The 25,140-nt window shown below is 46.9% G+C and overlaps 1 protein-coding gene across 1 annotated transcript; it reads left to right on the top strand.

The window, feature by feature from the left end:
* The first annotated feature begins 1,412 nt into the window (after window positions 1–1,412).
* GP2 (glycoprotein 2) lies at window positions 1,413–17,399 on the top strand. Its single transcript, XM_068565928.1, has 11 exons — window positions 1,413–1,432; window positions 2,625–2,805; window positions 5,339–5,779; window positions 6,631–6,741; window positions 7,944–8,161; window positions 8,654–8,802; window positions 9,993–10,238; window positions 11,116–11,278; window positions 12,242–12,326; window positions 13,521–13,565; window positions 16,906–17,399. Exons 2-11 carry the CDS (start codon window positions 2,718–2,720, stop codon window positions 16,962–16,964), a joined length of 1,605 nt encoding a protein of 534 aa, XP_068422029.1. The 5' UTR covers window positions 1,413–1,432; window positions 2,625–2,717; the 3' UTR covers window positions 16,965–17,399.
* The last annotated feature ends 7,741 nt before the right edge of the window (window positions 17,400–25,140 follow it).

Genomic DNA, 25,140 nt, shown 5'->3' with positions numbered 1-25,140 from the left:
CTTATCAGAAGTTGCGGAGGAACTAGAAAACGGGGGTAGATATTTATATGTTTCTAGGGGAAGGAGACATAAAGTTGAGTGAGGTCAAGTGTGATGACTTAAATTTTCTTGAGGTAGAATGCAAGACACCTGCTGAGAATGGAGGAAGTGGGGAGAGTATGTGAGTAGTGATGGCTGCAAAGACTGTTTAAAAGGATGGAGAAGGTTGAGAGTGGCCATAGGGGAGACTAGGGTGGGTACCTGGCCAAAATGAATGGATCAGTGGGCTCTTTTGTGGGCTCAGATGAATTTCTGAATCCAGCATTTGCAGTTGTTGTAAGTTTCACATTTAGGGGATTCTTCTCCAAATGCACTAGGAGTAGAGAAGGTGGCTTGTACCATCTCTTCCTTGTCCATGTTGAGGTTTTCCTGGAAGGTGTTACCAACGCCAAGACCCCCATGCTCCCCGCCCCTGTAGCCTTGGCTCCTTAAAAAGTCCCAGAGTAACACAGGAAAGGCAATGGCCATTTATTCTGCTAAAGCTTTGACTCTTTTGTTAATTCTGTAATATCTACCTTGCCACAAAAGCCAGGTCCAAGCCTGGAATTTAAAAGTCCAAGATCTTCAGCTTCCTCTCAGTTTTATACCTTCCAATCTCTAGGGTAACCCACATACCAAAGGCTCTTCTGATGCTTATTTTGTCCAAGGGCATGGGCTATCCTTTGCTAGTCCGTGATTCACACATCCCCAGATTGGCCCTTCCCAGACTCCTCAGCATTGAGCATCTGAAGTTGGGTAGATTCTATGGGCCAAAAATCAGAAATACCCATCCCCCCCTTCCTTACTTAGTCCCTTGCTCTAACTGACTTCAAGCTGAGTGGCATCGACACAAAAGCAGAAGTGCTTTAAGGTGATTAGCTAGGAACACAAGGTACAATTGGAAATCTGTTGCGCAAACAAGTGTGTGTGTTTGATTTCTCTCCACTTCCCTTTGGATACTAATCCTTTAATATCCAAGTCCTTCCTTTTGATTAGCGTTTGGTTTCTGGTAATAAATATGGTACCAGCTTCATTGGTTTATTGTGAGGATTAAATGTCAGAAGTAATGGGTGCAAAGCACTCAGCGGTGCCCAGCGTGTTCAGCATTCAGTACCTACTGCTCTTGTTTATAGAGCAGCATTTGCATGAAGGAGGGACTGCTGAAAGGGTTTACATGCAGGGGGATGGCGGGAGAACAAAGGGGCCTTCCTTCACCATCCTTTGTGGTAAATTGCTTATCTTACCTGCACCCAACCAGCCCAGTGTATGCCTGGCAGGCTAACTCCAGTCACACCTCTGCACCAATCGTGGAGAGCCACATGGGTGGGAAACTGCAATAAAAGGACGGTCCACGGCAGGCTAGGATTCCCATGGCCAGAGGAGGAGGAGGAATGCTCTGTGTTCTCACCTCCAGGTAAGTCCTGCTTCAAGCCCCAGCAGTCTTTCTCCTGATCCTGGGGGCCTCCCCCAACCCTTGACTCACTGGGATTGCTAGGGCTGTTTGTTTCTGGAAGCTTTCAGAACCCAGCAAGGAGTTTGGACCCCGGCCCTTGTCCAGGGCTCCAGTTATCACTCTATGTCCAGTTCAGCCATGACTCCAGGCACCTGCTGGCTGCTCCAGGCCTAAAGATGCCCCCTCACCCTTGTCCCTGGACACCCCACCGAGAAGACAGGCCTCTACTTGGGATTTTATCTCTAAGAATTACCAGTCCCGGGCGCTCTCTCATAACATATTCACGCTATCCCTTCCAGAAACAGACCTCTATCTTCAACTGAAGTCTTCCAGAGGCTGTACGAAGTTATCCAGAGATTTTTCCATTTGAGGAGAGTTTCCCAGAAGAGGAAGTGTTATTTATTTGAGTGCTGATAGGCTCTTCACAGCTCTTTGTTTCTATCCACTCCCTCCCCGTTTATTATTCATTCATCCCTCAAACCCCTATTGAGCAACTCTTGTGCGTCAGACACTGTGCAAGGCGCAAGCCCTAGGCTCAATCTGACATGGTCTCACCCTCACAGGCATCTACACACGTAGAGGACACTTTGGGCTCTCTTAGCACAGTGCCTGATGCACAGAACTGAGAAAGGGAAGCCGTGACTTTTGTCTGTAGGTATTCATAGCACCGTCACCCGCCCCCCTCCATCCAGTCTCCAGGAGCCACTACCTTGACCTGAGTAGGAACTACCCTGAGACCTTCTAGGACATTCTGCAGTCCTGGCTGGCTCTAAGCTTGCCTTTGGTTCTCTTGCTGTCAATCTCACCCACTTGGCAAGTCTCCTGCTCCTGTTATACCACCTCCTTTCTTCAAGTCACACCTGCTTTAAAGCAATACAGCCCTTCGTGAAGGAAGCCATCGGTCCATCTCTAAGAATGTGGGCCTAAGCAAGCTATTTCACTTCCAGCACAGTGCTTACACATAGGAGGGGCTCAATGAATATTTCTGGGATTAACTTACTCTGAGTCTCAGCTTCTTCATCTGTAAAATGGGAGGAATAATAATACCTTCCCTGAGGGTGGTTCGGTGCCTTAAATGAGCTAAGGTATGCAAGGGGCTTAGTACACGTGCTAACTGATGTGAGTTCCCTTCTTACCCTTGCATGCACCCAAGGGAACAACCTCTGTCTCCTTGATCATATCTGGGTCTCTTCCTCCCACACCGCCCCCCGCTGCATGGATAATCTGCGGGCCACTGAGTGAGCGCATGTCTCAGCTCATGGAAAGGATGGCTCCTGTCCTGTGGCTGGCCCTGGCCTCCTGCATTCTGACCCTGGCATCTACAGAGCAGCAAGGTGAGTGCTCTGCTCACCTGGCATCTCAGATGCCCTGCAATACCCGGAGAGTGAGCAGGGAAGTGCAGAGAAGGTGCTTCAGGGTCAGTGAGGAGACAGGGGCATGACTAAAGCAAAGGCTCAGAAGCCAAGAGTCGAGGGAAACAAGATGAGAGAAGCTGGAATCCAGTCACAGTCTCTCAAAGAGTCAAATCAGAAACTCCCCCTCAAGGACAGTGGGAGCCAGTTAACATAACTTCCCGTGCCCGGATATGGGGGCGATCAGAGAGCCCGGGGTTCATGAGGACATGAATCACCCAGTCACTCTGTGCCTTGTTTTGGCCAGCGCCTCTCCTTCTTCCGAACAAGTTTGCTCATCTGTAAAATGAAAGGACTAGGCTTAGTGATCTCTCTGTGGTCCTTCCAAAGATCCATGGATTGGGCATCTTAGATGCTTGTAGGAAGGGCTCTCAGGCTCAACACAAGGGTGAAAATTTCTGCCCGTGTCACCTGTGGAGGGGGCTAGAGGGACTCAGCTCATGGCCTCCCTTGGGAAAATACAGTGTGTGCAGGAAATAATCCAAGAATAACAAGTGCAGTGACTCCTTTCCTTAAAACAAGCATGTGCATAAGCAAGGCTCGAAAATCTCTTTTCTAAAAATTCCCTCTAATGTGATCCGAGCTTTGTGGGGATGGACAGAGCCCTAGCAATCAGCGCATCGGTGCTGGGCACACAGTCACCCATTAAGTAGCTTGTGCATCAGGGGAAAAAAAAAAAAGGAATGTGTTGTGATCCTGGTAGGATATACTTAATTCATCATTAAGGCACCCACACTGTTCAACATATCAGAACTAGAGGAGACAACTAGCTTAAACTACTAGGCCCCAGGTGCTGTGCATGGCATTTTGCACCTACTATCTCATTTAACCAGCCAACAATCCTTTAAAGCTTTATTTTCCCAAATGGGGCATGCATATCCCAAAATGACTGCGAGGGTGCAGAAATTCTTAAAGAATTTTTGGGGGACTTCCCTGGTGATCCAGTAATTAAAATTCTGAGCTTCCACTGCAGGGGGCACGGGTTCGATCCCTGGTCAGGGAACTAAGATCCTGCATGTCGAGGGGCGCAGCAAAAAAAAAATTTTTTTGATAGCTATATATACTTTTTTTCATGGGTATTAAACAAAATAACTAGTACATCATACCTATGGTATCACAGATATTATTCCTTAGGATGAAACGAACTTATAAAGAGAGTCATTGAAAGAAACACATGAAATAAATAATAGGACAGGTGGACACACGTGTGGCAAACGTCATGACCTGAGGCGTGGGAATGGATGAAGTTTGGGCGCCATTAGCTCACAGGTGTTGTTTTGCAGAAGAGTCTCAGGGGAGTTAAACCATCTGCCAAGGTCACCCAGTCAGCAGGCACAGAGCTGGGCTTAAACCCAGACTGAGCAGCCTGTGGCTTCCTCCGCCCCCCACCCCACCGCTGCTTTACTTGTCTGCCTCTTCACGCACCACAGTCCCTGAATCTGTTACAAGCCATGAGATCAGCAATCAGAAATGGTCCTGTTAGACCAGTGGGGGGTAATTTTGCTTCTCAGGGGACAATTGGCAATGTCTGGAGGCAGCTTCGGGGAGGAGTACTCCTGGCACCTAGTAAAAAAAGCTCAGGGCCGCTGCTAAACATCCTACAGTGCCCAGGACAGCCCCCAACACAGAATTATCCAGCCCAAACATCAACAGTGCTGAGGCTGAGAAACCTTGTGTTAGATCTTCATCTACTGATAATGGACAAATGTCTATGATATATTAAGTAAAAAATGCAAGTGGAAATGGACATATATACACTACCAAATGTAAAATAGATAGCCAGTGGGAAGCAGCTGCATAGCACAAGGAGATCAGCTCGGTGCTTTGTGATCACCTAGAGGGGTGGGATAGGGAGGATGGGAGGGAGATGCAAGAGGGAGGGGATATGGGGATATATGTATACGTATAGCTGATTCACTTTGTTATACGGCAGAAACTAACACACCATTGTAAAGCAATCATACTCCAATAAAGATGTTGAAAGAAAGAAAGAAGAAAGAAAGAAAGAAAGAAAGAAAGAAAGAAAGAAAGAAAGAAAGAAAGAAAGAAAGAAAGAAAGAAAGAAAGAAAGATGCAAGTGTAAAAAAACAAGCTCTACAGCATTAAACCCATTTTTATTTTAAAAAAACTATTTTAAACATATGCATAGAAAGGGTCTAAAGACTGTACAACAAATTTATGGTTACTTCTGGGAATGGAATGGGCTCTGACAAGTTTCATTTCTACTTTATTCATTTTAATGACCCTGATGTTCTTAATGCCTGTAATATACCACACAAAGGCCTCATTATTATTCTGACCCCAGGGTGATGAAGGCTGATGTTCAATGAATGGATCACGTGCCACTTGTCCTCACTGGGGCCCCTAGCATTTCCAAAACAAAGTGTGTCGGGGATAAAAAACCCTGTAGGTTCTGGGGTTTCTCTGTAAACCTAAGCGTACTGTTACTCTCCAGGTTACAGAAACCCCACCAGTGCCAGTTCCTATGAGCAGGACTTGGATTGTGGAGCCCCTGGCACCCCAGAGGCCCAGCTCTGTTTTGACCCCTGCCAGAATTACACCCTACTGGATGAACCCTCCCGAAGCACAGAGGATGCGGAACAAGTCGAGAGCTGTGACAGTGACAAGCACGGCTGGTACCGATTTGTGGGAGATGGAGGAGTGAGGATGGCGGAGGACTGCGTCCCCGTGTACCACTGCCAGACGGCTGCTCCCATGTGGCTGAATGGCACCCACCCCACCCTCGGGCAGGGCATCGTCAGCCGTACCGCCTGTGCCCATTGGAGTGGCAACTGCTGCCTCTGGAAGACGGAGGTGCTGGTGAAGGCCTGCCCGGGCCAGTACCACGTGTACCGGCTGGAGGGCACCCCGCAGTGTAATCTGAGATATTGCACAGGTGAGGGGAGCAGGGCTACCCGGTGAAGTGCCCAGGGTTGGTAGAGCGAGTGGAGCGGGTCAGGAGGAGACTCAGCAGAACAGCCTCGACTCAGTGCCTGTCAGTTATTGCCCAGAATGTTGGGAATGTTGCCCAAGGGCTGCCAGACCTTCCAGCATTTCAAGTAAAGCCAGAGATTCGGATTTGAAGGTGAAATCTCCTGATACATCTATCCACGTGTGTGGCATCATATTAAGAACTCAGACTCATTGAGATTTAGATTTCACTTGGGCAGTTTAATTTAACTCTCTGAGTTTTGGTTTTCTGATCTGAAAAAAACGGACGATGGCAAAAATAACAGCAACATGGCATGCATTACAGTGCCCCTGCCCCTGTTCTAAACACTTTAAACCATTAATTCCTTTAGTCCTCCCATCAACTTGATGAGACACGCACTATATTGTTAGTGCAGATGAGGGGTCTGGGGCACAGAGACGTTCAGCAGTTCTCCCAACATCACAGAGCTGGAATTGTGGCAGAGCCAGATTTGAACCTAGCACCCCAGCTCCACGATCCAAATGCTTAACTGCTATGTTACCCCCACCCCCATGTGGTCCCCACGTGAAATGAACGAGCTAATGCATGGAAAGTACTGGGAACAGCGTCTGCCTTGTAGTAAAAGCACTAGGATGGCACCTCCGAGGTTCTCACCTCACTGGATTAGGAGTCAGGAAATTCGAGTTTGAGGCTTGACCCTTCCACCAAGCGTGGCACAAGTCTTCTGTGCCCTGTAGAATGACAAGGTTGGCCTTGGTGGCCTCAGGTCCACCCTGCTCTGCATCTTGATCCTCTTCCTCTGCACATTACCCCAGACCCCACCACCACAGTGGACAACTGTGAGAGGACCTGCCGCCCCAATGAGGAGTGTCGCTTCGTCAACGACACCTGGGACTGCTTCTGCAGACAGGACCTCAATATCTCCGGTGAGCGCTGGGATTGGGCTGGCCTGGTGGGCAGGGCAGGAGGGAGGGAACTTCAGAGGGTCTGGACAAGGTGTGGACCAGAGGCAGTAGGGATGGAGCCGAGGTCAGGGGATGAGAGTGCACAAAGCCAGTGAGTTTGCAAGGATGGGGGGGGCAGGGATGGAGCACATTTCCAGGTCAGCCACTGGACCAGGGCCTCAGGAATGAGTGGGCTTGACCCACGAGGGACAATGGTACTGAGGATGAGAACTCTGCAGGTGTGGAAGTTGTGTTCAAATATCTGCAGAGTCTATACATGAGGAACAGGGGCAGACTCCTGTGCCAGTTCTGGATTGGCCAGGTGGGGCCTGGGGCCTGGGACAAGCCGCCTACACTCTCTGAGCCTTAATGTCCTCATCTGTAAAATGGGGATGAGCTAATAATAAAAAATACCCACAATGCAGGGTTTTTATGAGAATTCAATCAGAGCAGTCCAAATGGGCAGGCTCTGGAAGTGATGTTCTTCTCATCCCAGTAGGTAAGCAAACACCGTCAGGTGACCCATGGGTAGACATGCCACAGATGCGCCCTAAGCCCTGGGTGGGGATTGGATGAGCTTCCCACTGAGACGATCTCCTTCCCTCTGAGACTCTAACAAGGGCCTCTGACTCTTGCTTTGGGCACAAGCCTGCTTTCCTGTGAGCACACTTGCAGGCCCTGTAGAGGAGAGGGTGTTCTAAGCAGAGGGAGAAGAGGGAGCCCGAGTTCCCCATCTCTGGCGACAAGGGTGTCCTTCTACCTCCAGATGGAGGGAGGGCACCTTTCACAGGGGAGACTTATTTCCTGCCTTCAGGGAGACAGAGAGGAGGGTCAGAGTGTCACTCTTGCATTAGCTGTACCTTAAGTAACTTTAATTCAAAATAATCAATGTACCATTAGGCATATTTTGGGGCGACCTGCTCTGGAGCTCAATAGGAACCAGACACGAGAACCTTCACCAAGCCTGCACACAAAATGCTTGGAAATCTTGGACCAGGGGCATCTTTGCCAACCTCGCCTACCACAAGCCTGGGTGTGAATCCCACGTGGCTCCCAGGCCCCCTCCAGTCCCCCCAGCCTCCCGGTGGGCAAGGTGGCTTTGCCAAAGGGCAGAAAGTGTGAGCTCTGCCCACTACTTCCAGACCCCTGTCCACTCTACCTACCTTCCTCTCCCAACTTTCCAGATGTGCACAGTTTGCAGCCCCAGCTGGACTGTGGGGCCAAGGAGATCAAAGTGTCCCTGGACAAGTGTCTGCTGGGAGGCCTGGGTTTCGGGGACGAGGTCCATGCCTACCTTCAGGACCGGAACCGGAACTGCAGCAGCATGATGCAAAGAGAAGGGAAGAACTGGATATCGGTGACCAGCCCCACCCAGGCTGGTGCCTGCGGAAACATTCTGGAGGTGAGTGGTGTTTACCCCACTGCTGCCAGAGTGCGGGAGCTGGGCTGGTGGGGCCTGTCTCAGTAACTGGGAGCTCTTGGACAAGTCACTTAGCCTCCATGGGCCTCTAGAGGTATGTGAGCTTACACATGTTTGTCCAGGAGGGAGCTGAGAATAGGTTTGATGCCCAAGCTCAGTAAATGTAAGCTGATTATGATTATTTCACTTAGGGATGAGGTGGGAAAGGTTCACAGAGGACCAGGCATGGTGATTCCTGACTGTTCCCAAGGGTCAACAATCTATTGTTCTAGTTTTTGATCTGGGGTCCTCAGTCCCCTTCCCGTAAAGTGGCAGTGCCACTGCGGGAGGAGGCCCATTGCCTCCTTGAGGTCAGAGGGCAGGGTGTCAGCTTGACTGACAGCATCAACTCTGGAGTCACACAGACCCGAATCCCAGATACACTTGTACCCTCATCCACATAAACATACATGTGGTCTTGTTTTTATGCCAAAGAGAAACCAAACCCATGCCATCTACAAAAATACCCTCTCCTTGGTCAACGATTTCATCATCAGAGACATCATCCTCAGCATCAACTTCCAGTGTGCCTACCCGCTGGACATGAAAGTCAGCCTCCAAACTGCCCTGCAGCCCATTGTAAGGTATGGCACTGACCCTTACCCTTTGACCCATAACCCTGAAGTTCACGACATCTTATGATGACCACAGGATCCGCCCACCTCCTTCAGGAGCTTCCGTTCATTCGCTCATTCATTCCACAAATATTTGTTGATTATGCATGAGGAATGTTCAGCATGAACAAGGCAGGCATAGAATATTTTGTGGATATTAAAGATTATTACTATGAAACAATACAACGACATGAAACAGTGTTAATTAAATACGCTAAGAAACAAAAATGCACAACAATTTCATTTGTCTTGAGGAAGAAAGGCATTAAACAACTAACTATATCAAAAATTATTTACAAGTGAGGTGCACGCAGTGTGGGGTAGGCTCGGAGTGCTGTGGGATCAGGGAGCAAGGGTCCCTGACCTAATCTTGGTTGGGGAGGACAGTTGGGGGCAGGAAGGCTTCCCTGCAAATGTGGGATTTAAGCCAGATGAGCTTTGATTGGATAAACAGCGCCCATAACTCAGGAGAAATAGAACCAAATAGCAATTTGGATGGAATTCAGTTTGGGCAGGGGCTTTTGTCTTTTGTTCACTGCTGTATCGCTGTGCCTGGAATGGGCCCTGTTGAAGGAACTCCTCAGCATTCCTAGACTTGCTGGGGGACCTTCTGGGGGTATCAGAAACCCAAGATGCCCTTCCCATTCCCTTATTGCCTCCTGGGCTCACAGAATGGCAGGGTTATGATTAGAAATCTTCTGGTTCAGTTTCTAGGTTTCAGTCTGTAATGTGTTGGGGCCCAAGGTTCATAAAAAAAAAATATTAAAGCCATTTTATTTATCTTGTTAAAACTGGTGTTTCATTGAAGACTATGGGGTGGAGGGAAGAGGTCTGCTGCCAAAAACTGTGAGCCCACAGAACTGGTCCCAAGCCCTATTCTACAGGTTAGAAGACGGAGGTGTTCTTTGAGTGAAGGAGGTATGTCTGCTGTCTGATGCAGGGAGAATTTGTAGGAATCCTGGAGCCAGACTCATGTGTTTGTCAAGTTTAGTGCCTAGAAGGTAGCAAATGCTTGATTTAAGTAAGTGATTGAATAGTTCATTTAGGAATCAAAGATGTGCCTCTGCCTTCATAACCCGACACAGGTGTGGGACTTGATTGATTTTGTTCTCACTGGTCAAAACCTGAAGTTTCCATTCTTGTGGTTTCTCTGTTCTCAGTTCCCTGAACATCAGTGTGGACGGGGAGGGAGAGTTCACTGTCAGGATGGCCCTCTTCCAAGACCAGAACTACACATCTCCTTATGAAGGGGCTGCAGTCGTGCTGTCTGTTGAATCCATGCTCTATGTGGGTGCCATCTTGGAGAGAGGGGACACATCCCGATTTAACCTGGTGTTGAGGAACTGCTATGCCACGCCCACTGGAGACATGAATGACCCTGTGAGATATTTCATCATCAAAAACAGGTACCGGACAATCTGGGGTTATCTTTTGGCCTAAATGAGGTTTGGGGTGGAGAAGAATGATCACCTCATCCCTGCCTGGCAGTTGCGTAAATTGGCTTGCCTCTTTTGGAAAATAATTCGGTATTACATATCATGACCATACCCTGTGACCCAGAAATATCACTCCTGAAATTGTAGCGTTAAAAGATTAATAGAAAATAGGTGTGTAGGGTAAAGAAATGCCAATTATTTTTCATTTCAGTATCTTTCATAACGTTGGCAATAGGTTCATAGTTCAAAAACGGGACTTTTATACAGATGTTAACACTAACTGAACAACATGAAAATAGCGTGTTATGGGACAAAATATTATTGAATATTGTTAACTAGCAAAAACAAAGGGAAATGCATATCTATAGATCATGATTCAAACCGTGGTAATAATACTGGCTAATATTTATCATAGAGTTTAGCTGTATGCCAAGCACTGTGCTAAACAGAACATAAGGATTATCTCATTAAATGCTCACATCAACCCTAGGAAGTGCATATTCCTGTCTCTACTTTACAGATAAGAAAAGTGAGGTTCAGTAAAGTAATCGGCTCACGATCGCTTAGCTAGAAAGTGGGTTGGGTTGGAATTTGAAATCAGTCTGTCTCGTTCCAGGGACTGTGCCCCCCAAAACTTAAACCGTGTGGGCTTATGGGTAACATTGTGGAGGAAACCTGGAGGAATAAAAGTCTGTGTTATAGGTTGGAGAAAACACTTGGCGGGAGGTGGGGAGGCTCTTCTCTCCGATGCTGTTTTTATACTGGATACAAATTAAAGATGCAGCCAAGGGCCTCAGGCCCCCTGAGTTGCTCTAGAAGTTAAATCCCTGCCCCTGTCACCTCCCAGCTGCCCAAATAAACGTGATTCCACTATCTACGTGGAAGAGAATGGGGTGTCATCGGAAAGCCGGTTCTCAGTTCAGATGTTCATGTTTGCTGGAAATTATGACCTAGTTTTCCTGCATTGTGAGATTTCTCTCTGCGATTCTCTTAAAGAACAGTGCCAGCCGGTGAGTATCTCTTTGGACTGAACAACTATTCAGTGCCTGACATGGGGCCTGGTACCTCCGTATATACTTATTGGAATTATGGATGGATTGAAAGAAGGGAGGGAGGAAAGGAGAGGGGAAAGGAGGAAGGAAGGGAGAAAGGGAAAGAAAGTTAGATGGATGAAGAGATGGAAAGATGGATGGATGGGTGGATGGATGGAACGGAGGGAAGGAGAAATAGAGGAAGAGAGGGAAAAAAGAAGGATGAATGGATGTACTTTAAGCCTCCAAAAGCCCACATGTAAGCAATCCTTGTGTCCCCAGGAAGTATATCAGACGAAAGAGCCTGTCCTCTAGGTTTCCTTGGCCCAGGACATTTTAAATGATTTTAATAATAGTTGACTATTTTTAGTGCTTACTCTGTGTCAGGCACTGTACTAAAACGTTTATATGCCTTATCTAATTTAATTCTCACAGCAACACTTTAAGTAGATTCTTTTAGCAACCCCACTGTACAGATGAGGAAACTGAGCTCAGAGAGGTCCCTTGCCCAAGGGCCACACAGCTAGAAAGTATCAGAGCTGGGGTATGCCCTGGCTGAGGTGTAACTACAGTGCCCACGCTCTTAACCCAGATTTAGCACCGCCTGCTAAGAGTTGGCATTTCTTGAGTGCTTACTATGTGCCTGTGTGTTGCAGACATACTTCCTTTTAACCTTCACAACCAAGAAGATACTATTTAATAATAGTAGACAGGTATAGTCATTTGTCCCAAATTAAACAACTAAAAGAGAGGAGAAGAGATTCAAACCCAGGTTCATTTGACATGACAGTGAGAATTCTCTAGATTGAGAAAAACAAACATCAGAGTTAGGATCATACAGTGGGTGAGGCTGCATTCTTGGGCCGGAGCTGCCCATTGCAGGAGTCTGGAGAGGAACGTGCCTTTACATTTTGACATAATGAGAATTCTCCATCCCCACAGTCTTGCTCAAGAAGTCAACTCCGCAGTGAAGGAGTGGCTATTGACCCAGCCCGTGTTTTAGATCTGGGACCCATCACTCGCAGAGGTAAGAAGTGGCCACGTCCTGGTGATAACACCAGCTGGCCAAGTGCTGACAGTTAACTGCAGATGCCTGGGGTCACCAACCTAACGACCCAGGGCTTTTTCTGCTTCCTCAGTGCCCCCCACTGTTGAATGCATCTTTCCAGGAGATGCTTTGGGTAATGATAATCGCTTTTGCCACGTGTGCTGTGCGCTAGAGATCAGGCTAAGCTCTCAGCATGCACTGACTCACTTAATCCTCCCCAGATGCATCCATTTTACAGGTGAGAAACTGAAGCTCAGAGAGATTGACTCACCCAAGATCACCCACCCATGAGCAGTTGGAGCTAGCACTGAACCCAGCTCGGTCTGATTCCAAAGCGTGTGTCCTTTGCCTTTTCCCTCCTGCCAGGTCCCCATAACTCAGTCTAAGTCCTGAACCAACTTTGTTTTCTGGGGAATGACTGTGCTTCTCAAAATCCAGTTACGGTGTTCTGGGGCATGACATAGGAGAAGCTTTCCAAGTGCTCCTCAAATTTTCATCCCTCCATCCCACGGGTTAGCAGTACCTGTGGTAGTTAGTCATGGTTTTTATTCGCACTGGAATGGCAGAATCAAGAAATCCAAAAAAATGAAAACATTTCTTTTTGTCCTAGAGAAATTAGGATGCAGTAACATTAATAACAGTAATAATAGTAACAGTAATAATAATACTTTGCGCCTGGCACCATACCAAACACATTTATATGCATTATCACATGAAATGTTCACAACAGTCTAAGGACGTAAGCACTATTGCCACTTGGCATTCTCCAGATGAGTAAACAGGCTGTCTCCTGAAGAAGGCTCTGCCTGGAATTGTCCTGTCCTTTTATTGCCTCATGTGTTGTCACAGGGTAGCTAGGGGAGGGGGGAGGAGGTGCTAGGAACTTCCACTTTGCAATGAGACAGACTGGGGTTCAAATCCAAGCTCTTCCACTTACTGGCGGACATTGCTGAGCCTCAGTCTTCTCATCTGTCAAATGGGGATGAGAACAGTTTCCTCACAAATCTGTCAGGAGGATTAAGTTTCATATGCATGATAATAGATGATTCCACAATGTGGATTGTCCGTGACTGTGATGGCCAGGTCCAGGAGGTCTTGGAGCAACTGTGGCTACAGTGCCACAGTCAGTGGAGCATGACTATGGAAACCCTCACCTTCTGCTCTTGTCTCCAGGTGCTCAGTCTCTTGGTGTCATGAGTGGAGCCACCAGCACTGCAGGTACATCATTTTCTCCTGCCTTTCCCACAGCCCTCCCTCCCAACTCTCCCTCTTTTTAATTCAGTGCATATTTAGTTATAGCCTCTTCTACGTGCCAGGCCCTGTGCCAAGAACTGTGGACCCTGAAATGAATCAGACCCTAGACTGGCTCTAGAGATGAGCTCTCACAGTGCAGCAGGAGAGCCAGTCATTAGACAGGAAATGTTTATTGAGCACCTACTGTGTGCTAGTCTTTGTTCTAGGCACTGAAGTTATAATGGTGAACGATACAGGCCAGGTGCCTGCCCTCACGGAGATTGTGTTCCAGTTGAGAAATAGATAATAAAAAGTTAAGAACGTAGTTTAGAAATAGAGGAGAGTGATGTGATAGAAAATTACCAGTATGGGTTAGGGTTAAATAACCGCCTTAAATAACACAGAAGTTTATTTCTCTCACACATAAATGAAGTCCACAAGGCAAGCAATCCAGGGCTAACAGGGCAGCACCATGAGGTCATCAAGAATCCAGACTCACTTCATGGATAGGGGAAGGCTAGCTCCTAATAAAGAGAGGTAGGCTCTGAGGGCATTGGTTCCGGGCTATCAGAAGAATCACAATCCTTAGGAGCCTCTATCCAGATGATCTCATCCCATGTTCCTCAGTCCCCAGGTTTTTCCAACCAGAGCTCTGACATCGTAGCAAAGCTGCCTAGACAGGGCATTCAACCATCTTTTAAGCTTGGCAACTATACTGAGCCCAAATTTGCTCTTCAGCTGTATCTGCTCTCCTATTTGCAGTAGATAAGGGTTTCTTACAAGCTAACTAACTACCAAAGAGACCCTCTGGCTCTCTCACTTGGCCCTAACAATTAAAACTCCTCAGTTACTCATCCTTCTGCAGTAGGGCATTACTATAAAGCAGTAATAATTAACCAATTCCATTTCCCCTGTACTTAAAGGCCTGAATCATTGCACTGGCCAGATAATTCCCCCCTCAACAGGAACTTTCTCTTGAGTCACTAATTGGTGAAAATTTTAGCAATTATTTTGCTGCTTTATGATGGGAACTACTCATGCCACACATATTAGTTGGGATTGGGTTCTAAAAAAAAAAAAAGAATCCAGCCTCCTTCCATCTCACCCCTCTACCATCTTTAGGGTGTGGCCATCACCTTCATGGTCCAAGATGGCAGCCAGAGCACCAATCTTTATATCTAGGCCAGGACTGAGGGAACTTGGAAGAAGTCAATGACTTTTAAGGAACAGTCCTGGAAGCTGACACCTTATACCTCCACTTACATCTCATTGGCCAGTGCTTAGTCACATGGCCACACCTAGCTGCAAAGGGAGTTGGGAAATATAGTCTTTATCCTGGGTGGCCATGTGCCCAACCAATGTGTGATGGTTCTATTACCAAGATAGGAAGGAAAATGAACATCAGAATGGATAAATGGTCAGAAAATTTTTCAGAGGAGGTGGTATTTGAACTAAATGAGAAAAAGGAGACAGGTGTGCAAATATTAGTGGAATAAGCCCTGTAGGCAAAATGAATGCCAGTTGCAAAAATGAGATAGGCATATAAGCAAATAAATCACAAGCAAGTAGATAGCGCAGAAGGGGCACACAGAAGAGTAATTAACCATATTGGATAAGGTCAGGAGAGAATTTCGGCATGTGTTGACATCTGAAAGGGCTTTTGATGGATGCATTGGAGCTCAATAGGAAGACAAATCTAAGAAATGTATTTTGGTCCAAAGGGAAAGCAATGCTATTAAGATTTCACTATCCCCCAAAATGGCCTATGCTGGTGAACCCAGACATGAAAAAGTTCTACCCATCCTCAAATCTCCAACTAGATAGCAGTCTAAAAGTTTCCAGATAATCTCAAGTTGTCCTCTCCATGCTCAGTGCTAACATTCAGACAACACTGAAAAAAGCAGTGCTCATTGGAGAGGGGGGGTTTAGGGCTCAGACCAGAAGCAGCTTGAGGGCAGGGACCTCAATCTCATTCATTTCTTCCAGTCCTTCAGGTTAGCACAGTGCCTGGAACAGCCTGGCTTCCCAGTAGACTTTGCCAAATTGACTCATTTCTTGGTGGGTAGTGGATTCTGGAGCCTTCTGAAAATGGAGGGAATCACTCTGACCTGGTAGCAGAGTACCACAAGAGGACACCTATGGTTTCATTGCTTGCTATCTCCCACAAGCATTTTTGATGTTTTAGAATTAATTGAACATCAACCAGTGTTTCATAATTATAAGCTGGTTGTCATATACTAATATGTTTCTGAGAATTATGATATTCTTCTCCCCCTCCCTCCTAAGGACACCAGCAAGTTACTCCGAAATTTAGGGGACAGAGGGCCGTTATAATCTGGTATTGGGTGGAAGGGGCGGTGCATGCCTCTCCCAGGACCTCCAATATGAGGCAGCTATGATCCAGGATTCAAGCCCTTCTTTAACCCTGAGTATACAGTAATGTTTAGAAGAGATATGATTCCAACCTCCCAGATCTTAGAGTCTAATTTTCAAAATCAGTACTTACATAGTGTTTACCATGTGCCAGGCACTGCTCTAAATGCTTGCTATGAGTTCACTCACTTGCCTTACAAAAATCTCATGCAGAAATAGCTGCTAGTAATGTTTCTATTTTGCATATAGGGAAATTCAGGCGCAGAGAGCTTCAATAACTTGCCTGGGTCTGCGCAGCTAGTTGCAGAGCTAGGATTCTAAGCTAAGTAGTCAAGCAACGGAAGTAGTGCTTTTTCACCTCCCTGTCTTTCTGCCTCTTCAGTATTAGTCATAGTAGGTAATGCTAGCTGCTGTAACAAACAATCCCCATCTTTCTGTGCTTTTATACAACAGTTTATTTCCCACTAAATCACTGGAGGATGCAGTTCAGTGCCTTTGCAGTCATTAGGAACTCAGGTTCTTAGCTTGTGGAAACTTCTGGCAACTCTACTGTCCCCTGCAAGTCCTCTCCTGGATCCTCTGCATCTGGTCCCTAGATGATGGATGAGGGAGCATGGAGAATTATGTAGGAGGTTTTAAGGACCAGGCCTAGAAGCAGCTTCTACCCACATTCCACTGGCCAAATTCAGTCATATGGTCCCATCTACCTGCAAAAGAGGTGGGGAAAAGTGCCTTCCAACATGCCCAGAGGAAAATGAAGTGTTTGGTGGTGGTGAGACAGCTTTGCCTCTACCACATGGCCCTGTGCCACCTCCCAGGGGCTGTAACCCAAAATAAATATTAAGGATACTCTGCCTTTGTCATCCTTGTAAGACAGAAGATAGGGATGCCACCTCATTTTGGCTGCTGAATTCCAAAGCCCAGCACCTGACAGTCCTCTCTTGCGTTTCAGTGTTCCTGGTGGCCTGGCCCGTGCTTCTCCTGCCTGTCCTCCTGGCCGGGCTGCTCTGAGAGCTCAGCTGGGCATCTGGCCTTGAAGCTCGTGTTCTTCCCTCTGGCGATGTCTTCCAGTCACCCTTCAGCTCTGCTGGTTCTCTCTCCAAATCACATAGACAGTCTCCAGGCCTGACTAGGCTTGGAGAAGAAGAAGAGCTTTCCCTTGTTTAACACTCTCAGTGCCTTTGTATTCCTCTTTTTCTCTTGATGGGTGCCCTGTCACCTGGGCTGGCCTGACTTCCTCATTCATTAGCAGGATCCTGAAAGCAAACTTGCGACGTGCTTCTGTGGCTACAAGTATAGCACGCGTTCATAACTTCAGGGAAGAGGGGCTGTGTCGATGGGGGGAAGGGGCGGGGGAATTGCTTGTAAAAAGGTACCTCCCACGGTCTTCCCAAACACCCCCTGTTCTGACTGCCAGTGAATTGAACAGACCAATGTTTGCTTTCACCCCGCTTCCTCTGGTGTATTTCCATCACGGTTTCAACAATATGCATGGGAACATGTTGTAAAGGGGCCACTTTTGGAGACCTTGTTCTGGGGAAGACTGGTGCCCGTTGCTCCCCTGTCCCCCACCACGCTGCAGACATGCTTTGACATGCCTAAAACTACACAAACCCCTACCCCTGGGACCTGGAGGCTAGAAGAAATGCTCAGTTTGGGTGCAGAGATGCTGTCACCCAAGACCACACCTCTAGCTGTAAATAGTGAGGCCCTTGCTCTGAAGGGTTAAGCAGGGAGTCCCAGTAAAAAATGATGCATCAATTCTGCCATGGGGATGTAGCAGCAGAGCCTGGGGGATGGGTGAAGTCCCTTTCTGGAAACCTTGAATGAACCCTCACAAAGACTCCACGAAGATGCCACAGGTAGAGAATGCTATGCATGAGGCCTCTCCACGCCGGCCTCAGGGAAAGTGACAGGATCAGGGCTAGGTGACCAGAGGCACAGCCTATTCATCTGCCAGGAGGAGACTTTCCAAAGTGCCACGTTGTTCAGAGATGGTATGCTTGCAAGAAAGAGAAACCCACTCCAATGGACTCAGGCCAGAGGGGAATTAATTATAAGGATATAGGAGCACCAAGTCCAAGGACAGAAGATACAGCCTGACTGCACAAGGAGAACCACGAGAAACTGAAGTTTGTCTGTCTTTCCACCTGTCACTCTCCCTAGAACCTTGCAGCCTTTACAACTGCTTATCTTTGTGTGTTCCCTTCATTTCCCCCCTCTCTCTGTGAAACTAGCTTTACCCGTTCATTCATCATCCTTGATTAAATATGGACATTGCAGCTTCTTATCACTTCTTAATTCAGAGACCACAGAGACCACCTGGCATCTTGGTATCCCACATCCAAATTGCACCCGGGGAATCTGATTTCCCTGTGGGTATGAGTGCTTCCCCTGGGCCAGTCATTGAGGGCAGGCGAGTGGGCTCATCTAGCACAGAGCCAGTGGGGCCGACCTGAGGGGGCAGGTCTCAGATAAATCGGGGTGTTCCTTGGACAGATCTCCCAAAAGACCACTATGATAGTGGCTTCTTTGAAAGGGAGGTTCCCAAGAGGAATTGCTTTCTGTTTCCCAGTAAGTTAGAGGATTCACAACTACTGTATTCCACGGGAGGTGGCATGCTAGGATTGGACCTGAAAGGAGGTCAGAGGTCCTAATCTTTCCCCTCTCTGAGGCTCATCTTCTCCCTTCTGTAGAAAAAAAGGGGCTTGGCTAGAGCAAGATTCACAGCATTTCTAGTGGAGCTATTTCTTTAAATACAGGTCTACATGAACATCCAATATATAGAGATTAAAAGCAAATAGACTCTTGTTGATGTCAGGTAGGGGACTTACCTCTTCCGTTCTGTGCTTCCCTCCTCAAACCCCCAAAGAAACTCCATGATAACCCACAGGGTTACCAAGGGCAAAATTTTGGAATTCCCTGGAACATACAACCTCTAATATCTCTTCTGGTGTAAAGCACATGGGATTCCACTTAACTATACTGAACCCCCTTTGTCTGTCTATCTGTCTGTCTAACGTCTATTTATATATCATCTATCTATCATCTATCTATCATCTATCATCTATCTATCATCTATCTATCATCTATCATCTATCTATCATCTATCTATCTATCTATCTATCCATCTAGTTCCTAGTTTCTCTTTCCCTCTCCATCTGTCTGCCTATCACCAAGGTAGTTACAGCTTTTTGTCTTCTATGAATGGGCATCCCTACGAGTAAGAGCCACTGAATATTCAGTCTACTTCGTTCATTCAATCAACACTAATCTGCTGAGCAGTTGTTATGTCCCAGGTCCAAGGGCCTGGGTGAAATAATGAAGGAAACACAGTCCCTGCCCCTAAGACGTTCACAATCTGGTGAAACACAAACATGCACAGAGGCATGCACAGGCAGATCACATTCACACACACTTTCCCACTGACCCTCAGGCCCAGAACTCACACCCGTACCAACATACACTTGCAACAGATATACACGTCAACTTCACATGCTCAAAGATACATGTCACACACAGAGATCCTCAGCTGGGCCCTCAAGCTCAGTCACCTACATATTTATTGCCATGAATAACTTAGTAACAGCTAACATTTTAACATGTCCTGCGCATCACCCTAGATGCACTGTGGACACTGTATCATTCCACCCTCACATTAGGTACTGAAGATATGTACTTTTATTACCCCCAGTTTAGAGATGAGTAAACCAAGGCTTAAAGAATTACTCGCCCAAGGGCTTATAGCTTTCAAATTCTGTATTCAGGGTTTAAACCCAGGTAGCCTGAATTTGGGGCATTTGCTCTTGACTGGACACTCTATGCTGCCTCTGTTTATATACAAAGCACACACACACACACACAGAGGTACTCATATATTCACACATGTACCACCATATATACATGCATCCACTCGCATACAGGCACATGGGAACATGTGGACACATTTGCCTACAAAGAGACCCTCACACATAGACAGACATGAACACTAATGGACACACAGATGCTAATGTGCACATTGACTTATGCGTGGTCATGTAGATGCAGACACATACACCTTAGTACAGAAAAAAATAAAACCAGAAACACATCCTATGCTATACACACACACACACACAAGCACACATAGATACATATACATATGCATACATACCTCTAAGACACAGGACCTGGATCCAACTCCCCAGGAGCCAGGACTCCAACCATGTCTCTTCTCTCATTAGTTTTCTTCTCCTCCATCCCCAGTCCTGCCCAGCTGGGCACTGAGACAAGAAGTCCAACCTGGGTCACAGAGAAAATAGGTTCGAGACTCAGCATCTGGAAGTTCTGGAGTAGAAAGATGATGGAGACAGTGAGAAGGAACCTGACCCGGATCAGGAACACTGACGTCTCTGTCCTGGGGTGGGGCGTGGGGTACCTCCTCGTAGCAGTGGTGGAGGTTGCAGAGAGGAGGTTGCAGAGGAGAACTGGGCAGCCCTGCCCTCTAGGACCTTAGAGTCGACTTGGGAAAGCAGGGCATACAAACTCCATACAGCCAAAGCCAAGCAGTGTAAGACTGACACAGACACTGCGGCAAGATGGGGAGAAAGGAGAACTCAATGCAGCCTGGGAGAAGAGGGAAGTATCCCAGCCCAGAGAGTTTAGTCCCTTCATTTTCCAGTTGGAAACTGAGGTTCCCAAAAGAGAAGTCACATGTCCATTCTTAACCCTATAAGGGACACTAGAAGACGTGTTGTGGCCAGCTGGGCATGAGGGGCAGGGGGAAAGTGGTCCCCTGAAGGAAATTGGAATGAGGACCCTAAAGGATAAATTCCACCCAACCTAAGTCATTTCATAATCTCTCCTCACCCCCTCCTTCTTCTTCCACCTCTTTCTCTTACAAAGGGCTGGAAATCACCCTTTTCTTTTCCTTCCTCATCACAGCAGATTCTCCCTTCTAAAACTCTGAAATCCATCCACTTTTCTTCTATTCCATTGACCCTGATCTTTCCTAAGTCACCGTCCTCTCATACCTCTATAATAGCTTCCCAACTGGTCTGTCTCTAGTCTCACCCCTCCCAATCCACTCTCTACACTGCAGCTAGTCAGCATATAAAACAATTCACTTCTCTCTTGAAACCCCTTCAGCAGCTCTTTACCTTCTATGGGATGAGATCAGCTTACTAGCTGGCAGACAAAGTCCCCACCGTCTGAGCCCTGCCTGTCTCTTCAGCCTCAGATCTTACACGTATCCCCTTTATACCCCTGTTCTGGCTTCTCTGAATATTCCACAGTTCCTTGACCTGTTCCATTTCGCCTGTGCTGCTTTTTTCATGTGCTGGTCTTGCTGCCTGGAAGGCCCCTCCCATTCTGGGGATGTGACCCTAATTAACTTCAGGGTCATTTCTCCTGGAAAGCCTTCCTGACCCTGCTCCCCAGTCTAGAGCTGATTACACTCCGCTCTGTGAGCCCTTCTCTACAGAACCTCATTCTCATGTGCGTTGTCTGCATCTGAAGTGATCTGTTTATACTCATCCCACATCCTCCACCCTAGATTGTTTGTTCCTCAAGGACAGGGGCTTTGCCATATTCACACATTACTGGCTGGATAAACGAAGACACAGGCTGCATCATGCTGTCATCTTCCAGGAGAGGAAGAGCTTAATATCAAAAATAAAGAAGAATTTCTCACTTGGATAATTATGAAAGCGCCAACTCAGAATGGGAACAGGAATTCTGGGCTCGACCCCAAATGTGCACTCCATCCCAGCGTCAGTCAGTCTTAGCAAGGATCGCTTTTCTTTCCCTTTAGTTCCCATCTTCTGTGACTTCAGGGGAGGTTGATTGGAAATCTGAGTATTTTTTTCTCATTGAGGAGGGCTCTTAGGAAACTGATAGAGAGGTTATTAGTGGAGAGCAAATTGAGAGAGCTGAAGAGTGATTATTACTTAACAGCAGGGGGGAAAACACACAAAAAAAGACCCCATAAAAACTAAGCACGTAAGAGATTGGGAGACTAAGTCCAGAACTGAACACACATAGCAGCTGTAAGGGTGGAAAAATAATTTTCCCTCTACTCTTATAGGTTGAGGCTGAGACACACCCCCCCGCCCCAGATACACACACACACACACCCCATAATAAAAGATTAACAGGAGAAAAACAAACATAAGTTTAATAACATGTCTACCTCCTGTATACATGGGAGATGCCCAGGAAAACTGAGTAACTCCCTGAAATGGCCCAAGCCATCATCTTAAATACCATCTCTAGCTAAAGACAAAAGAAGATTGGGGGAGGGAGGGCTGGGTGGGGAGGAGGTCCGTTATGGGAGGTTACCAGGTAAACAAGGATAAGGTTGTTTTGCAGAGTTTCGTTGTTGTTATGCAGATTTAAGTCTTTGCCTCTCCTCTGATAGAGGTTTAGAGTCCTCCTTCTCTTCCTGGTACAGAGAGGGCCACACCCTTACAGACGGAGGTTTCCTTCATAAATGTCAATGTCTCTTACAAAACGTGACTTCTACTCAGTTTTCAGGGCTTCTCCGGTGTCTGTTTTTTCTTAAAAATAACCAGCTCAAAATGATTCTTATGCCCAAGACGCATACTTTGGGGTGGCGAATTCTGTCCCCCTTCACAGCCAATCAGCAATCAGATCTTAGAAAGTCACAGAGAAGGGCTTCCCCGGTGGCGTGGCGCAGTGGTTGAGAATCCGCCTGCCAGTGCAGGGGACACGGGTTCGACCCCTGGTCCGGGAAGATCCCACATGCCGCGGAGCAACTAAGCTCGTGTGCCACAACTACTGAGCCCGCATGCCACAACTACTGAAGCCCGCGTGCCTAGAGCCTGTGCTCCACAATGAGAGAAGCCACTGCAATGAGAAGCCTGCGTACCGCAACGAAGAGTAGCCCCGGCTCGCCGCAACTAGAGAAAGCCCGCGTGCAGCAACGAAGACCCAACACAGCCAAAAATAAATAAATAAATAAAATAAATTAAAAAAAAAAAAAGAGAAAAAGGGCAGATTAAAAAAAAAAAAAAAAGTCACAGAGAAGGACCTTCAGACAGGCAAGTCTCAGAAAAAGTGTTTGTTGTGGAGTCCAGACAAAATGCTGGATTCTGGGATCCCCTGTCTTCGAGAGGAATTAGCTTTGTTTCATAGAATACTTTGCCATTAGGTGAATTGGGTTGGCAGGGAGGGAGAGGGGCCCGGTTGTACATATCTTATTTCAGTACCTAAACCTGGCTCCAAATTCATTGAGGAATGCTACAGTTTTAAAGGGCAGAACACTTGGACTCCGGGTCCCAACCTACCCATGCAAGTGTTCCCACTCCTTAAATGTAAAAATGGGAGCTGCAGAGCTGCCAGAGAAGTAAAGAAGATACAGGACATGAAGTCACGTTGCAACCACACAGATAATGACTGCAGTATTACCATCACAATCGATCGTCAGCACCAGGGCTATTTCCCCATTGTAATGTATTAAGCTGCCCTCTTACCTCCTAGAGGGGACCAAAAGGGGACCGTTTTTAAGAACCTTTATGTTTGCCAGAAATAGGCCTCTCAGGAGCACGTGGAAGGGGGTACCCCCTCCCTCAGACATGAACTAATACTTTATGAACACTTAATATGTACAAACCAGTGTGCCACACATTTTACATTTATTATCTAATTTAACCCCCACAATAATCCTTTGAGATAGGTGCTATTATTTCCACTTAACAGAGGAAGAAACTGAGGCATAGGGAGATTTAAGGGACTCATCATCACACAGATAGCACATACCTGTCATTTATTTAGTGTGCTAAATGGGTCAGCACTTCAAATTTCACATTTTACAGAGGAGGAAGCTGAGATTCAGAAACATCGGTAACTTGCTCAAGGTTGCACAGTGAGGAAGTGACACACTCCAAGACTGGAACTCAGGGTTGCTTAAATTGAAAATATGTGCTCTTTCTTCCATGCTACACTGGCCTCCCTTCATGACCCTCAACGCTCTGCAATGACGACTAAAAACCTACCTCAGAACTGTGGCAAGATGTGAGCATGTGTATTTGTGTGTGTGTGTGCAAGTACACATGCACGTGTGTGCCTGTGTATTTGTGTGTGCATGAGTGTGCATGTGTGTGTGCGTGTGTGTGTTGGCAGCCACTAGTTAACTGTAGCAAAGCTGAATGGTATAAAAACCACTTTTCCTGAGACATCCTTGAAATCCTTTCCCACTCAGCAGGAATTCAGAAGGCTCATTGGAACTGGGAGACCCAGAGGAGATTTACAGATGATCTAATCCTACCCTCTCTTGTGTCCACAAGGAAACTGACACCCAGAGTGCACTGGGCCAGGAATCAAGAAATTCAGATTTCAGACTGACTTCTGCTGATGTGAGTTCAAGAATGCCACTTAACTTCCCTTGGGCCATCTGTAAATTAAGATAATGATACTCTTCCGCTGCACTTAATGATCTATGACTCTGCCATTGACAGGCTGTGGCTGCCGCATGTTCTGGCCCCAGCATAGCCCTCTCTATCCAACCTGGGGCTGTCTCAAGACACATTCCTAGTGGTAAACTTGGCCTCAGAACCCTCTGGTTGGCTTGGAACCTGGGAGAGCGCCTCTCTGGTCCTGAAATGCAAGGGGGGGGGGGAGGCAGTTCAGAACTCGGAGATTACCTGGGAGAAAATGCTTCCTCCCTTGATTCCTTCAAGTTCCTTCTGAAGAGACCAGTGGGCCAGCTCCTGTGCTGGTCTTTCTTCGCTCTCTGGGGACTCACTGGAACTGGTTTACCTTGTCAAGTGTCCCCTCCAGTTGGAACTTCTCAGGTGGAAAATTGGCACATAGGGCCCCAAAATAGTAGTGGCTGTGTTGCATTGTGTGTGACAGTAATGCAGCTGTAATGAAAAGGTGATGTCACTTTGTAGCCACAGAATGCTTTCACTATATTTTATTGGTGTATAATACACATATCACGCACATATCTCACGTATACACCTTGATAAATTTTAACAAAGTGAGCACTCCGATGTAAGTAGTACCCAGCTCAAGAAATAGTAGCCCCCTTCCTGCCCCTCCAGTTATGGCATCTCCCAAATGCAACACCTGTCCCAGCTTCCAGCACCACAGAGTAACTCTGTCTGATTTTGAACTTTATCTAAGAGGAGTCATACAATGTCTATCTTTTGAGCCTGGCTCTTCTGATCAGCATTGTCTTTGTGAA

The sequence above is a fragment of the Eschrichtius robustus genome, chromosome 16 (assembly GCF_028021215.1).
Source record: "Eschrichtius robustus isolate mEscRob2 chromosome 16, mEscRob2.pri, whole genome shotgun sequence".
In the NCBI taxonomy this organism is placed as follows: Eukaryota; Metazoa; Chordata; class Mammalia; order Artiodactyla; family Eschrichtiidae; genus Eschrichtius; species Eschrichtius robustus.
Note: the sequence above shows the minus strand (reverse complement) of the source record. Positions and strands in the feature narration are given on the sequence as shown.

What these genes read in the sequence shown, in the direction of transcription:
- GP2 (XM_068565928.1), top strand. Translation starts at nt 2,718, where the DNA reads ATGTCTCAGCTCATGGAAAGGATGGCTCCTGTCCTGTGGCTGGCCCTG. An exon ending in ACAGGACCTCAATATCTCCG is followed by an intron (nt 6,742 to 7,943) that starts GTGAGCGCTGGG and finishes CCAACTTTCCAG; the next exon opens with ATGTGCACAGTTTGCAGCCC. An exon ending in TTAAAGAACAGTGCCAGCCG is followed by an intron (nt 11,279 to 12,241) that starts GTGAGTATCTCT and finishes CCATCCCCACAG; the next exon opens with TCTTGCTCAAGAAGTCAACT.